Below are 15,440 nucleotides of genomic sequence, written 5' to 3'. Positions count from 1 at the left end.
GGGAAGGGTAAGCTGTAATAAAGCGAGAGAGAGGCATGGACATATATACACTACCAATCATAAGGTAGATAGCTAGTGGGAAGCAGCCGCATAGCACAGGGAGATCAGCTTGGTGCTCTGTGACCGCCTGGAGGGATGGGATAGGGAGGGTGGGAGGGAGGGAGGGAGACGCAAGAGGGAAGAGATATGGGAACATACGTATATGTATAACTGATTCACTTTGTTATAAAGCAGAAACTAACACACCATTGTAAAGCAATTATACTCCAATAAAGATGTATTAAAAAAAAAAAGAAGAAATTTAAATCTAAAAATGAATGGGGAGAATGCAAATTCTTCATCTGATTGCCCGTGTGATCTATGCCTTGTTACTCTTGGTAGGAAAACTATGGTGTCTATGGCTGTGAAATTTCTATTCTGTGGTACCTGTTACCCTGCTCTGCTGTTGGGAAGTAGTGTCTTCACTGTTCTCTGGTTGCCCCAGTGAGTTAAATGCAAATACTATTTTTCTTTTGTTGTTATTAGTATTACTTATTGCATCTTTGTTTCTATTGTATTAAGTTTTTGAAACAATCTCAAAGTCACAGAAAAATTCCCAAGTGTGGTACAAATAACTATATTCCTGAAGTATAATATTTGAAAGTAAATTGGGAACAAGATGTCCCAATACCCCCAGAATACTCTAAGTATTTCCTACAACAAGGATATTCTCTTGGGTAACAGTAATACAACCATCAAAATCAGGAAACTAACATTGGCACTTTACTGTTGTCTAATCCTAGACTCCATCCCAGCTTCCTGTGAGCCTCCGGTCACAGCATTTCCATCAGCTGATCAACACATGACCTTACTTTATGTGTATTTCTGTTTAAGGTGTCAGTGTGTCTCTCTCTCTCTCTCTCAATAAATAGGCAGATGATTCATTATCATGAAACTCATGGCTCATAGCTCATGTCTGAATGAAGCTAATCTAATACATGCCTTTTCTAATCAAACTCTCAAAAATTAAATACAAAGAAAACATATTAAAAGCAGCAAGGGAAAAACAACAAATAACACACAAGGGAAACCCCATAAGGTAAGGCACAGCATAGCCTTCCTGCACTCAGGAACACTACACACAACACTTCAGGCCATTTTAAACAGTGAAATCACCAACAAACAGCACAAAACTGCAAAAATCATGGCCATTAAACAGACTGTGAAAAGGACATGTGCACACACCATTGTATTTGTTATTGTTTGTTACATTTACAGTTATTTCTATCTCTACCAATATGTTGAAAACCACAAGTTCACACCAGTATCTCCTATTCCCAAACACCATGGGGTACATTAGAATTTTCTCCTTTTTCATATTTGGCATTCCCTTTTCAGATAACAGAAAACCCAGCTCCCATTATCCTTAATATTATCTGCTTATTAGATCCACCCCTTGCAAGTTACTGACCCTCTGTTGCTGTCCTCGTCTCCACACCCCTCAGACACATCCTCCTCGCCCTACTGAGCTCTGACATCTGGTGCCAGGTCAGCCGTCAGTGAGAACGCCTTCCTCACACATCTGGGCTGCAGCAGCCTGAACCAGACCACCACCTCCTCCCTGAGAACACCCTTCTCCCCGTGCTCTGGGCCCTGCGGCTCCCTGTGTCCCTTGTGTGGATGCCTGCGTTGCTCAGTAGCTCCTAATGTCTTTTGGACTGAATTGTTCCAGAAAGGTGGAAGAGAAGAGGAAGGATAATGCAAATGATTTTGATGGCTGATTTTCTAGTCACTATCTCCTTAGTATTTTTAAAAATAGAGATCATTAAGCAATTTAGGTCCTTAAGTTGGGCCAATAATTTAAAAAATTTGAGAAATAAATACACTGTGCCAGAAATGTGGTGTAAATATCCTTTGACCTTTAAGGAAATCCATTATTTTATATCCTTGATAATTTCCCTTTAGTTGATAGTTCTGCTTTATGTTATTAGTAGCACAGTTGTTGTGCTCAGTGGAATCCTAGTCACAGCAGCTGACTGGACATGCATTTATCGATCCCCATTTAGCCTTGTACTGGTAATACTGGAATACAGGCAGTTTTTGGCAGGGTGGTGGAAATGTGCCTTAACGACCAGGAAGTACAGGAATGGCTTTGTCAGGATTGTAGGTAAATAGGTAACTTTATGGCTTCTAAATTTTTCCTTCAGTGTTATGTTTCTATTTAAAAAAAAAAAAAGACCACGATTGAAAATGAGATCTCAGTTTCTCCTAGAAAAGTAGTTCAGATGATTTCCTTCACACTATCAGGAATATGTCACTCTTTCTCCACATTTACATTAATGTCAGTAAAGAATGCTCGTTGCTACTCTTTCTTTTTTCTTCAGAGGCTCTAGAACAGGGATAACAGACACATGGCTCCACGTCCTCCTCCCACACTCACTAGAGTATCTGGGTTGGAGCAGATCTGAGAAAGGAAACGCTGATGTAGATCACAAGCTCCTGGAACCAAACACCATGCTCACTTCCCATCATCCTCCATCTCCTGGCTTGCGAATGGAGAGGTGAACATGTGAATAAACGTGATACTGGCAAAGAGGCTTGGACGTGCTGTCCTACCATTTCCATCCTCTCTATCTACAGACAGCATTCTAGGTGTCCCATTTTTAATTAAAAAAAATTCAAACCCATCAATTTGCAGTAAGACTCTTCTCATTAGAAACTGTTAACAGATAAGACTCATCACTGATGACTTCTGGCATAAAAGATTAACACATTACCTCTGCACTCGGTACACTCGAGTCCACGGAGGCACGAGGGCAAGGATCCGGGCCACCAATTCAATCAGGTCACTGGGAGAATAACTCTTGTATCTTCCCGATTTCCACAACTCATAAAGCCCAGTTCCACGAATCACCAGGGTAGGGTAGAGTTTCAAACCATCAGGACGAAAAGCAGGGTTCTCAAAAAACTCCTGTGAATAGAGAAAATGACTTCTCCATTAGTTATATGGAGATTACCCACAGTGAAGTTTCAATCTGGGGCTGGCTTCTCTCACATACCTATGTGGTTCTTAGACTGACTTTCCTTCCTATCAAGCGAGGGAAGGTATACAGAACAGAAACTCATTGTTTTTACAGCCTCAGTGGAGCAAAACATGTGTGTGCTGGGTGACCAAGCCCTTGCCAACCAACCCAACCCCGGTCCACTGCTGTGGTGTCATCGCATGCCACCCTCCCCACCTTGCTTTTCTGTCTTTGCAAAGGCAATTTCCTCTGCCTGGAAATTTTATCAGTTTTTCTTCATCTAGCTAATCTTCAGGTCTCAGCTTGAATGCCAATTCTTCAGAGAGGTCTTCCTGACCTTCAAATACAAGTTGCTTCACTTAAAAATGTTTTCTGGAATTCTGTATTCTTGCCTTCTTAGCAGCATCATACTGACAATTTATCAGATGCCTGCATTCACCTCTAGACTGTATCCTCCTTTAATAATGGAATATATTTAATTGTTTAAACTTTTAAAAGTTGTGACATAGATCACCATCTGGGCTGCAAAACCTAAACTGTCTACTATATGGCCCTTTGCAGAAAAAGTATGCCGACCCCTGGATAGGACTATTTTGTCCTCAGGCCAACTGGCACCATTCCTAACCCGGGATACACACAGTCCATTTGTTATCTGGACACTGAGGGATACATCTAATTCATCTACTTTGACATAGTAATTTCCTGCACTGTATCATCCCAGCTGGCTGCCTTATTTCTTTACTTGGGTTGTAGCAAGGAGACATCAGGCATTCTCCTTTCTATGACTTTGCACTGCTAATCTGCTCTTATCTTGATTTCGCTTGACATGTGATAGAGGAATGAAGGTGGACTCATACAGCTCCCTCTCACCCCGACCCTGGCGTTAGTACTTAAACGGCCAGCAGTACCGTATCTTGTGAATTGTGAAAATGCTTTTTTATCTTGTGCTGTTATTCTTACAGAGCTTTCCATTGTTTAACTTGGTTTTCAAAGAAATATATAACTATAGAGTTTTCGATCTCTCTCGCTGATTTCTGTCACAGTCTTAAATGCTATAATCTTTGTGCACCATTTGCTCTTAGGGCTATTCTTCTGTAATTGCATGTAATTTTCCCTGTAACATTTATATATTAAAGATTCATAAGGTCTTTAATATTCTATAGCCATCCACAAAGAGTATGTATGCAAGTCACTTTCTACCTAGTCTGCATCTATATTGGAACACAGGATTTCAGTAAAGTACTTCTGGTTACTCGTGTAATAAATTAGGGGGACATATGGGCTGATATAATCCTTTCATAAGAATGATGATAGATGGAATTGGTGCTGGACTTCCGGTTAAACATGGAGAATTAAAATATGTGTTTCTTTCCTTTCCTTCCAAAATCACACTGAAATAAGAGGAAATAATTTTTTTAAAAAGCATAAACCCAGAAGAACAAAGAGAACATCAGAGGAGACAGGAGGGGGAATAAGTGATAGCAATAAATTTTTGGAAGACAGAAAATGGATGGAAGATTGGTAAATGACTTTGCAAATGAAGAAAACTGTAAACAAACTATCTGCAAAGGGGGATACGGATGAAAGGGCAGCTCAGTCACACCAGAGTCCCAGGAATGAGCATAGATCAGAAATAGCAGTAATGACAGTTCTTCAGAATACAGTTATGATTCAGATGATGTGAATATTATACCAACAAAAAGACAAAAACCTTAGTGATTGATTCTGATATGGAAAGTGAAAATGAAACTCATGATGCTGGAGAATGCTCCTCTGCTTCTACAGAAGAGTGGACTGAAGACAAAATTTCATGAAAATTAGAAGACTCTACAGGTGTGTCAGGTGTAACTATTGAATGTAATAACCCACAAAGTGTTAGTGAAATAACAGAATTAATTTTGATCAGCCGAAATAAAAATTGCTGGCCATAGGCATTAATTTCTGCAAAAATACCCCAGTCAATAAGGAGTTTAAAAAAAAAAAAAAAGGAGGGAAAATGATTTCACAGAATTCTGTAAGTGTGAAGATATTAGAACAGAGACATTTTTGGGCATGTAAAAGGCTTACTTCCCATGATGAATCCTTTCTTAGAAAGCTGCTGGAGAATGTGTTTTTGTAAAGTAAAGGAGTAAACCAATAAAAAGGATTAACTTGGTTTCTAAAAAACAAAGGATCTGATCCTAGAGAGTAGAGAAGAGGAGCCCTAAGGAAGACCTCTGTGAACTAGGCACAGAGAACTGCCAGTCCAGTTTGGAGCTGGAAGATTAGACCTCCAGGAGTTATGACTCCAGCCTAAAAAAGGTACTTAGAGAATATCTGATAGGGTCAGCCACTGAGAGAGGGGCTTTAACACTGAATGGGCACACTTGAAGGTTACAGATACTCAGAGAACTAATAAGCAAATAAAGAAATAAGACAATTTTACTGTTAACTCTAGGAAAAACAAAAAGTTATTTAAGAAAAGAAAGTAGGTATAGTATATTACTTGGCTCCATGCAAATAATAATAACTTATGTAAAAACTGTAATGAAAACACTGACTACTCATATAACTAAAATAGTGGCCTAATAATATTGGGAGAATGGGAGTTCAAAGAACTAACTCTTTAACTATTGTATTGGTAACAGTAAGACAAGAGAATCTCTCTACTGATAGTCAGGAAACAGGAATCCAAGCATAGAAGAAGGAAACATAGTGGTAAATACTGGGACCCCTCCCCCACCTCCCCTGGCCTGGCCACAACAGTTGAAAGTGGCGGAGGACTACTGTGTTTTGATGTGACCCCTTTAGGACTTACTGGATTTTCAAACACTAGTTAATAATAACTTTATTAATTAATACCTTTTATACTATAAAGATAAAAATTAATTTAATAAACATAATTTTGGTGGCAATGTGGATGATATATTAGAAGGGAACATGGCTGGTGGCCGTGGGACTTAGCTAAGCAGCTGTCTACCTGTGCAGTGAGCTGACAAAAGCATGAATTGAAGTTGTGGCAGTGGAGATGAAGAGGAGGCGACAGCCCTCAAAAATATTCAGAGGGAGTAACAGACAGGACCTCCTGTTAGATTAGACCCACGGTAGAGGGAACAGCGACAGCAGCAGTGATGTACTGAGCACTCGTTATGTGCCAGGCATTCTTCTAAGCATGATGCATGCATTACCTCTGCCCACCTTCACAACAGCCTCATTCAGAGATGAGGAGACTGAGGAACAAAGCAGTCCGTTTGCTACCAAGTGGCGGGTGGGGCCAGGATTCAAACTAGGCCCAGTCTGGCTCCACATATTCTCTCTTTCCTTCTGAATGACTGAATGTCTAGCTTGGGAGGGTATGTGGATGATGGAACACCAATATCACAGGAAACAGAAGACAAGGAGACCACAGGGGGAATGAAGTGTGTCCATATTGGACACGTTAAGTCCGAAGTACAAGTAAGACATCTGGTGCTAGTTGAAGAGTATTCAGCAATTGGACTTAAGGGCTAAGGCTTAAGGCTGGAGAGGAAATGAGATTAATTGAAGTGTAAGTGGTAAAGTTAGAACAGAAGAAAGATAAGCATATAGATGAGAGCAAAAGACAGAAGCCACATTTAAGTGGTGGGAAGAAAAAGGAGATCTAGTGGAAAAGAAATAGTCCTAGAGGTTAAAAAGGGAACCAGGGGACAGCAGAGTCACAAAAGCCAGGGAGATGAGAATTTAAAACTGGAGAGTCTTTAACAATAACAGGTGCTAAGACTGGATAAAATGTCAGCCGAGAAGTATCCTTTGGATTTGGAGATTAGCAAGTACTTTACAATGTTTGAGAGAATAGTTTCAAAGAGAGAGAGAGAGAGAGGGAGAGGGAGAGAGAGAGAGAGAGTGTGAGTTGGCGGGCAGCGGGGAGTGAGTAGAAGCCAAGCTGCAGTGGATTTGGAGGAAGCAGGGACACTGAAGCGTTTGTAAATGACGTGGGGGCACTCAAGGGAAAGGAAGGCAGGGTACTGCTGTTTTTCACTGTAGGCCTTACAGTACAATTTGACTTTTAAAATTTTGCATGTGTTCCTTTGATACAAATAAAAAATAACTGAAAACGTAAAGTTCTGTTTCTGTAAGATCCAACCCGACCAGGATTTCAACATCATTCGGGTCATGCATAGTCATTCATCATAAAACAGACCTTCCTTGGCCTAAGAAAGGAGACACAGAAAGGTGCAATAGAAAGGGTGCCTTCCTAAGAGCCTGTTTCTACCTGAGACTCACCATGGCCTTTAACAGTTACTTAACTGCGTCAGGTCTTGTTTCCTTGTCTGAGGAGGCTGCAACAGGTGGTCTTTTCTGATATAATTCTACACTACCTGTATTCTATGATATTACCTTAAGTATCGAGCCTTTACATTAAGAAAACCAAGCAAATGAAGAAGTAACAACAACAAACACCTCTAACCATACCTGCCAAACTGTAACTTGATCACACTGGCTTTTGGGAAAAACAGCTCAGTGGGGGAAAAAAAGAACTTCTGAGTGTCCAAAGCGTGGGCAAACATTAATGGACTTTGAAAGATTTCGCATTACTGACAAGAGGTTCTGGAGATAAATTTTTCCTCAAGAGAAACTGACACTCTCTAAGCATTTTCAGCAACCTGAGCTTGGATATCCAGGAGCAGTCTAATTTTAAAAGAATACAATACAGGGCTTCCCTGGTGGCACGGTGGTTGAGAGTCCGCCTGCCGATGCAGGGGACATGGGTTCGTGCCCCGGTCTGGGAAGATCCCACATGCCGCGGAGCGGCTGGGCCCGTGAGCCATGGCCGCTGAGCCTGCGTGTTCGGAGCCTGTGCTCCGCAATGGGAGAGGCCACAACAGTGAGAGGCCCACGTACCGCAAAAAAAAAAAAAAAAAAAGAAAAGAAAAGAATAAAATACAAAAACAGCTAAAGGTTATTTTGAGTAGTAAATGATATACCATTTTGGAGACCTGAGGACAGATGGAAAGGGTGAAGTTAATGCTCGGAGGATAAATTCCTAAGATGTTAAACATTCTCCATCACAACCAGGACTTTCAGCTTATAAGAAAAAAGAAAACTTCACTTCAAAAATAAATCTCAGTTACTGAAAAATATAAGCAAGTGCTATTTATCAGAAACAGCTATGAGCTCTGTACCTACCACTAGATAAGAGTGTGAATCTGCAATGAACAGACGCAAATGACCAGCTCTGCTCTTAGTGACCCGGAACTGACCTAAGCAACAAGGTGTGAGAGCTAAGCCAATTTATAATTAACACATGCAGGCACATAGCTGGGTAGAGGCTTTATGGATCCGTGCCAGGCAAGGCTATCTTGTCCTCTACAGATATAACATTTTTTAGACTTCTACAATTATACAAGTAGACCCTTTACTTAGCAACCCTTCCTATGGATAAAACACATTAAGGAAACTGTATCTGTGGGTTGCTAATAATGTGACAATAAAATAAAGTAGGGAAAAAAGAAGTTTTTAAAGTGTAAAATATACTGCCTACTAATTCAGGAAAAGTTGTGAATTCCAAATAGGCCCAAACAAGATTTCTTAAACAAAAACTAGTTTAAAAAAATTTTAGTAAACGTTTTATTGAAATATATCTTAGTATAAAAAAGTACACAAATCTTTAAGTGTACACCTGATAGATTTTTACAAATCATGTAGCCAGCACCTAGACACTCAAATCAAGAAAAGGCACCTTATCCAAACCTCAGAAGCCTCCCATATGCCTGTTTCCAGCTACAATTCCATCCAAAGCTTCTGAACCTCACATTAATAGGATTGTACGTTAGGTAGTCTTTTGGATCTGGTTTCCTTTGCTCAATATTATGCTGAATAGAATCAGCCACGTTGTTGCATGAAGTCATAATTAATTTACTCTTATTGTTTTATGTATTTCATTGTTTGACTACACCACAACTTACAATATTGATGTATTTGACTTTAATGGACACTTGGGTTGTTTCCAATCTGATGATACTACACTCAGTAATTTGTGACTGTGTCTTGGTAAATATGTGTGTGCATTTCTGTTGGGTAAACGTGAAGGAGTAGAATTGCTGGGTCATGGAGTATGCCTACTTTCACTTTTAGCAGATATTGTCAAACAGTTTTCTAATATGATGTACTATATTCCCACTGGCAGTAAATGAAAGTTCCAGTTGCTCCATACTCTTACCAACACTTGATATTGTCTTTTTTCATTTTAGCTATTCTTAGCTATTCTGATGAGTATACAGTAGCCATGCATTGTAGTTTTAAATTTCATTTCTTTGAAGATAAATGACTTTGAGAACTTTTAAATAGTTTTACTGAATATTTGAATATCCTATCTGTGAAGTGTTTGTTCAAGTTTTTTTTTTTTTTCCCATTCTCCTATTAGGTGGTCTGTCTTTTTTTTTTTTTTTTTTTTGCGGTACGCGGGCCTCTCACTGTTGTGGCCTCTCCCATTGCAGGGCACAGGCTCCGGACGTGCAGGCTCAGCGGCCATGGCTCACAGGCCTAGCCGCTCCGCAGCATGTGGGATCTTCCCGTACCGGGGCACGAACCTGTGTCCCCTGCATCAGCAGGCAGACTCTCAACCACTGCGCCACCAGGGAAGCCCATGTCTTTTTTTTAAAAATTGATTTGTAAAAATATTTAAGACCATCTATAGATTAATTTTTCAGAGAATTTTTCTCTAGAGAGAAATCAGATTTCTCATTTTAGCTCTATTTTGTTATTCATTTGCTGGGATGCAGTTAGAAAAGGCATATGGTCTGCTCACATTCCCTGTAGGTTTCTTTGAAAAGATTATAAACAAGCAGATAAATCCGTTTACATGAAGGACTGTCTTTGCAATATTATTTCTGAACTATTCTTTATTTTGAAGACACTAAGAAAATGAATTTTAAGACTCAGCTATTTGCTATTACTTGACATATTTTTTCCAAGGGCACTTAAAGTTATGAATTCTGGTTATACCACTGGCCCACCTAGGAGCTGTGCTTAAGAAAAGTGTGTTTCAGGTGCCTTGTAGGCTTGAAGTCTGGGTGCCTGGCTAGCACTACTGAGGGGAAGATATTGGACTCAAAATCTATTACATAGTCAATATGGGGGAATTAATAACATCTGTGAATTAATGCTGTCTTATAAAATAGGCTTTTATTTGTAATTCATTGGCTTAGAAATAAACTTTTTAAAAGGAAATAATTATTAACTTCACAAATAAGGCATGATGAATTCTATTGTTCTAATAAACAGAGCAAAATAAAAGCAATTTTGTGGATGAAATAACTTGATAAATATTTTCATTCTCTTCTCTAAAAGGATATCCTTAAGCCACTTTCCCTATTTGAGAATCTGAAGGAAAAAAGCGTTTTGAACAATCTCATTTCCCAAGACAAAGCTAACATGAATCAAGCTAACATGTGATAGAGTAAAAACAAACAAACAAACAAACAAACAAATGAACCCCAGAGTTAGGTATTAAAATTCAAAGAACAGAAAGCCTAGAGGAAAACAGAATATTTTCTTCCACTGTTTAATGAAATGCTGTATGAGAAAGGCAGTTCTAAGCTTAGAAGTATCTCAAGAAATCATCACTAAGAAAGTAAGTAAGTAAATAAGATAGATTTGACAACAGAAACAAAAGGTCAAGGATAGGTTGGGGGAAATATTTTTTAACAAATATAAAAAACAATCCATAATGTTATTACCTAGAAAGTCCATATAATTAATATTAAAAATATTCATATCCAATAGAGTAACTGGTCAGAGGACAAAAACACACAATTCCAAAAAGATGAAAGAATTATACTTATTAAATACAAACCTGAAAAATACATTACTTATAATTACAAAATACAAGTTGAAACAGCACTTTTATCCATCAAATTAACGAAGATAAAATATTGTGTGTGTGTGTGTGTGTGTGTGTGTGTATATATATATGTATGTAGAAAATACATACACAGGAGAGAATTATTTTGGGAGAAAGATAACCCTGCTGAAATGAGTGTAAGTTGTTACAACCCTGGGAAAAACAACTAAGTAATATGGTGAGATTCTTAAAGTAGTTATACCTTTACCTGATAATTCTACTCCAGGGAATTTGTCCTAAAGAAATAACCCTAAATACTACAAAAAATTACAGGTGTAAAATTTGTTGATGTGCAGTCTATTTATAATATCAAAAACTGATAATATCTTCAATTAAAAAAACTGGAAGTGGTTAAGCAAAGTATGGCATATTTGTTCAATGGAAATTAAGTGGATATTTAAATATGTTAACCTTTTAACAGAGACCAGGCTATAACAGGAATAAATGCTTGCTATAATGTTAAGTGAAAAAGCTATTAAAATAATTACCTATCATATACATAAGTATATCTCTGTGTATCTATGTATCACCCACCTCATCCCCTAAAAAATCCTAAGTATAAAAAAGTCCTGGGAGTATACTGACATGTTAGAGTTTTATTTGGTGTCGGGGCTGTGAGTGACTCCTCTTTCTCCACTGTGTCATAATGAGAATGTCTTGCTTTAATAATGGGAAAAAAATCAACAGTAAATAATCAAAGAGCAGAGAGGGTAGAAGCAGCATGCAGAGGCATTCTCAAGTAGCTTGGTTTAAGGTAACACTTACTGTAAACTGTTCAATGTCTCTCTCTAGTCCCACATTTGGCAGATCGGGCATCATATGAGCCACAACTTTGAAACCAGAATCTTTGGCCAGGTGAAAGGACTCACATACCGCCTTCACAGTGTGGCCCCTGAAGAAGAAAATTCACTACCTGTTACACAAATAAATGGGCAACAAGGTGAGTACAAGGAATAGAGGGAAAACAATCTCTGAGACAGGTAACAGTAGCTCTATAATGAAGAATATGGTTGGGGAAAAAGAAATCTTAGAGAGTCATTTTTACATCTCCACCTCTGAGAAGGCCTGGAAAAAAATAATTTTACTTCTGAGATATTTCTCAGAAATTCCCTTATGCACTTACTCAAAGTTCTGACAGTAAGTGACTGAGGTCACAGGAGTTAATATACACTAAAATTATTTGATTTAGCATCATCGGCCAAAATAAGCTTGCTAATGTAAATATCTAGGTTAAAAACAAGAATAATGAGCTCAAAACCATGCAGGAGCAGCATCTTGTTATGCTCTTTCCTTTAAAAATCTTTTAACAAATAATTTCATTTGGAGAAAGAAAGGGAGGGAGGGGGGAAAGAGAGGAGAGAGAGAGAGAGGGGGAGGGGGGGAGAGAGAGAGAGAGAGAGGGAGGGAGGGAGGGAGGGAGGGAGGGAGAGAGGGAGGGAGGGAGGGAGGGATACATCTATACACAAAGTAGATTTCACTCTGGTGGCTTGGAGGGCCCTAAAAAAAAAAGTAAGAAGAGAGAATGATTTAGTGACAAGGCAGAATCATTTGGGGCCAGCTGTATAAATCATCTTAACATTCTAGTGCCACATTCAAGTAAGAAGCAAGCCCGAATAATAGTTTGGGGCTACTAAAGACTGAAGCCCTGTGTCAATCCTTTCACCACCTAGCCATTCCCATTCACCACCAAAGAATCCTACAAACCATGGACTCCTTCCCACTCTCTGAAGGTTCCCATCCATTTCCATGGCTTCCATCTCTAATCTCTCTCTCTCTCTTTTTTTTTTTATGGTACGCAGGCCTCTCACTGTTGTGGCCTCTCCCGTTGTGGATCCGGACGTGCAGGCTCAGCGGCCATGGCTCACGGGCCCAGCCGCTCCGTGGCATGTGGGATCCTCCCAGACCGGGGCACGAACCCGTGTCCCCTGCATCGGCAGGCGGACTCTCAACCACTGCGCCACCAGGGAAGCCCCTCTAATCTCTTTTTGCTAATGACTTCTCAATCTATATGACTGGGCCAGGCCTGTCTTCTGACACCACGCCCAAATATCCAATACTCTAATGCTGCACTGTACAATATTAGAGTCACGAGGCACACGTGGTTATTCAAGTTTATCTTTAAATTAATTCAGATGAAAAATTCAATTTCTCGGTTGTGCTATCACAGTGGACAGTGCGGGTACAGAACATTTCAGTCACTGCAGAATGTTCTGCTGGACAGCCCGCTCTAAAGCAAACCTTCAACCAGTTGTCCCACAAGTACCTAAAACTTAGTTTATTCAAAATGAAACTCACCTTCCCTCCAAGCCTATTTCCCATTCTCTCTTACGCTCATTCCCACTCAGTCACCGAACACTGCTTTTCAGGACATCATTTCCTGCTTAAATTACCGCAGCAGCCTCTGAACTGACCTTGCTTCTAGCTTGGTCTCCTTAGTCCACCCTCACACTGTGATCCCCAGGACTTCCCTGCTGGTCCAGTGGTAAAGAATCCGCCTTCCAATGCAGGGGACGCGGGTGCAATCCCTGGTCAGGGAACTGAGATTCCACATGTCGCAGGTGAGCTGGGCCCGTGCGCCTCAACTAGAGCCCGCATGTCTCAAACTACAGAGTCTGTGCACAACTAGAGAAGAGAAAACCCGCACGCCACAAATAGAGAGAAGCCCGTGCACCACAACAAGGAGCCTGTGTGCCGCAACTGAGACCTGACGCAGCCAAAAATAAGTAAATAAAATAAAAAACGAATCTTTTAAAATAAATAAATAAATAAAATAAAATGCAGGTACGCCTTGATCACAAGTTAGCTTGCAGCCGGGCCTTGGACTAAAGCCCAAACTTGCTGGGCTGACTTCTAAGGCGCCCCATGGTCTGGCCATCCTGCTGACCCTTTCAGCCTCACCTCTTACCACGCTCCTACCTCACGCTCCACACTCCCACCAAATGAAACCACTCCAATTTCCCGAAATGTGCCATGTGCTCCTATCCTCAGGAGCTTGCTCGTACTCTTCTTTCTGCCTGAAAAAATCTGCCTCTTCCCCACCTGACTAACTCAGACTCTTCCTGTAAGTCTCAGCTTCAATGTCACTTTCTTCGAAAAGCTTCCCTGACCTTCCAGAGACTCCTTCCACCCCCAAGGTACCTCTCTGGTGTAGCCTTCGTTACTGCAGCAGCCCTACCAGCGTTCCCGGTTCAAGCCTTCCCCGACAAGAATGCATCCTATGCAGGCTGATCCTTCTCAAGCTTGATATCCATCTGACTCTTCCTGTGCAAAATATTTAATAGACCTCTATTACCTAACGGGAAGCATCTGCCCTCCTTAGCCTGGCACTCTTCCTGGTTGTTGCTAAGATGCTGACCCATGTGTTTCCCTAGTTTCCCTTTACTTCCTTCTCTGAGCACAACCCTCTGCCATGTCTACCCAAATCCTATTAAAGTGAAGCAGCCTTTAAGGTCCAACTCAACACACACTTACTCCCTGAAGCCTGCCTTTATTTCTGGAGGGAAGAGAACTTCATATGGCTCTATCAACCCTTATTTCTTTCCTTCCTTAGACTCCCAAATTTCTCAAAGTTTATACCCATCACCTCACCAGCCTTTCTTTCACTACCCTACCAACTGGCATTTGCTTCACCAAAACTAATCTCTTAAATCTCACACTAGTTTCCTTCTTGTTCAAACCCTTTTCTTTGTTCCTATTCTCCTTGGCCTTCTCATGCTTTAAACTACTAACCTTGAGCCCTGCCCTCTGCTTTCCATATGGGAAAGGCTACTTATCGCAAGAATTGGAAGAGAGATCAGCATGTTTATAGACTACTGGAAAAAAGCCAGTAAACAAAGACCAAAAATCAAGGAAGGAGGAGATGGAATTAAGAGCACAGACAGAAGAATGAATAGGAGGAATTCCTAGACCTCTCCCTGTCAGATGGGTAGTAACACAGATCCAATCGGTGGGGGAAAAGGAAGGCTTGTGCAAGATCATCTGTACCGTCTTACCGGTTGGTATCTCTGGCCACATCCTCATAGACACTCTGCACCCCAATCTCCAGCCTTGTGCAGCCATAAGTCAACATATCACTTAAATGCCGCTTCATGCAATAATCTGGTCTGGTCTCAATAGTAATTCCGATGCACTTTGTGAGGCTTCTCTCAGAATACCTGTAGAGTAAAATCGAAAAGTAAACAACTTGCCAAAGCTTTAGGACATCTACTCTCATTTAAAGGATGTCTTCCTTTTGTCCTCCCGGCTCTAACCCAGTGGTTAAGACCATGGGCTCGGACTTCCCTGGTGGTGCAGTGGTTAAGAATCTGCCTGCCAATGCAGGGGACACGGGTTCGAACCCTGGTCCGGGAAGATCCCACATGCCGCAGAGCAACTAAGCCCGTGTGCCTCAACTACTGAGCCTGCGCTCTAGAGCCCGCGAGTCACAACTACTGAGCCTGCGTGCCACAACTACTGAAGCCCGTGTGCCTAGAGCCCGTGCTCTGCAACAAGAGAAGCCACTGCAATAAGAAGCCCGCACACCGCAACGAAGAGTAGCCCCTGCTCACAGCAACTAGAAAAAGCCCACGCGCAGCAAC

The 15,440-nt window shown here is 40.7% G+C and overlaps 1 protein-coding gene across 2 annotated transcripts in view; it reads right to left on the bottom strand.

The window, feature by feature from the left end:
* ELP3 (elongator acetyltransferase complex subunit 3) overlaps positions 1–15,440 on the bottom strand; it is a 120,186-nt gene that overhangs the window by 52,260 nt on the left and 52,486 nt on the right. For both annotated transcript variants that reach the window (XM_030879118.3, XM_070045816.1), the window contains 3 exons: positions 14,856–15,017; positions 11,629–11,755; positions 2,757–2,950 (listed from right to left, as the gene is read on the bottom strand). In XM_030879118.3, coding sequence (XP_030734978.1) covers positions 2,757–2,950; positions 11,629–11,755; positions 14,856–15,017 — 483 coding nt within the window. The remainder of the gene's footprint in view (positions 1–2,756; positions 2,951–11,628; positions 11,756–14,855; positions 15,018–15,440) is intronic.

The sequence above is a fragment of the Globicephala melas genome, chromosome 6, assembly GCF_963455315.2.
Source record: "Globicephala melas chromosome 6, mGloMel1.2, whole genome shotgun sequence".
Taxonomy (NCBI): domain Eukaryota; kingdom Metazoa; phylum Chordata; class Mammalia; order Artiodactyla; family Delphinidae; genus Globicephala; species Globicephala melas.
Note: the sequence above shows the minus strand (reverse complement) of the source record. Positions and strands in the feature narration are given on the sequence as shown.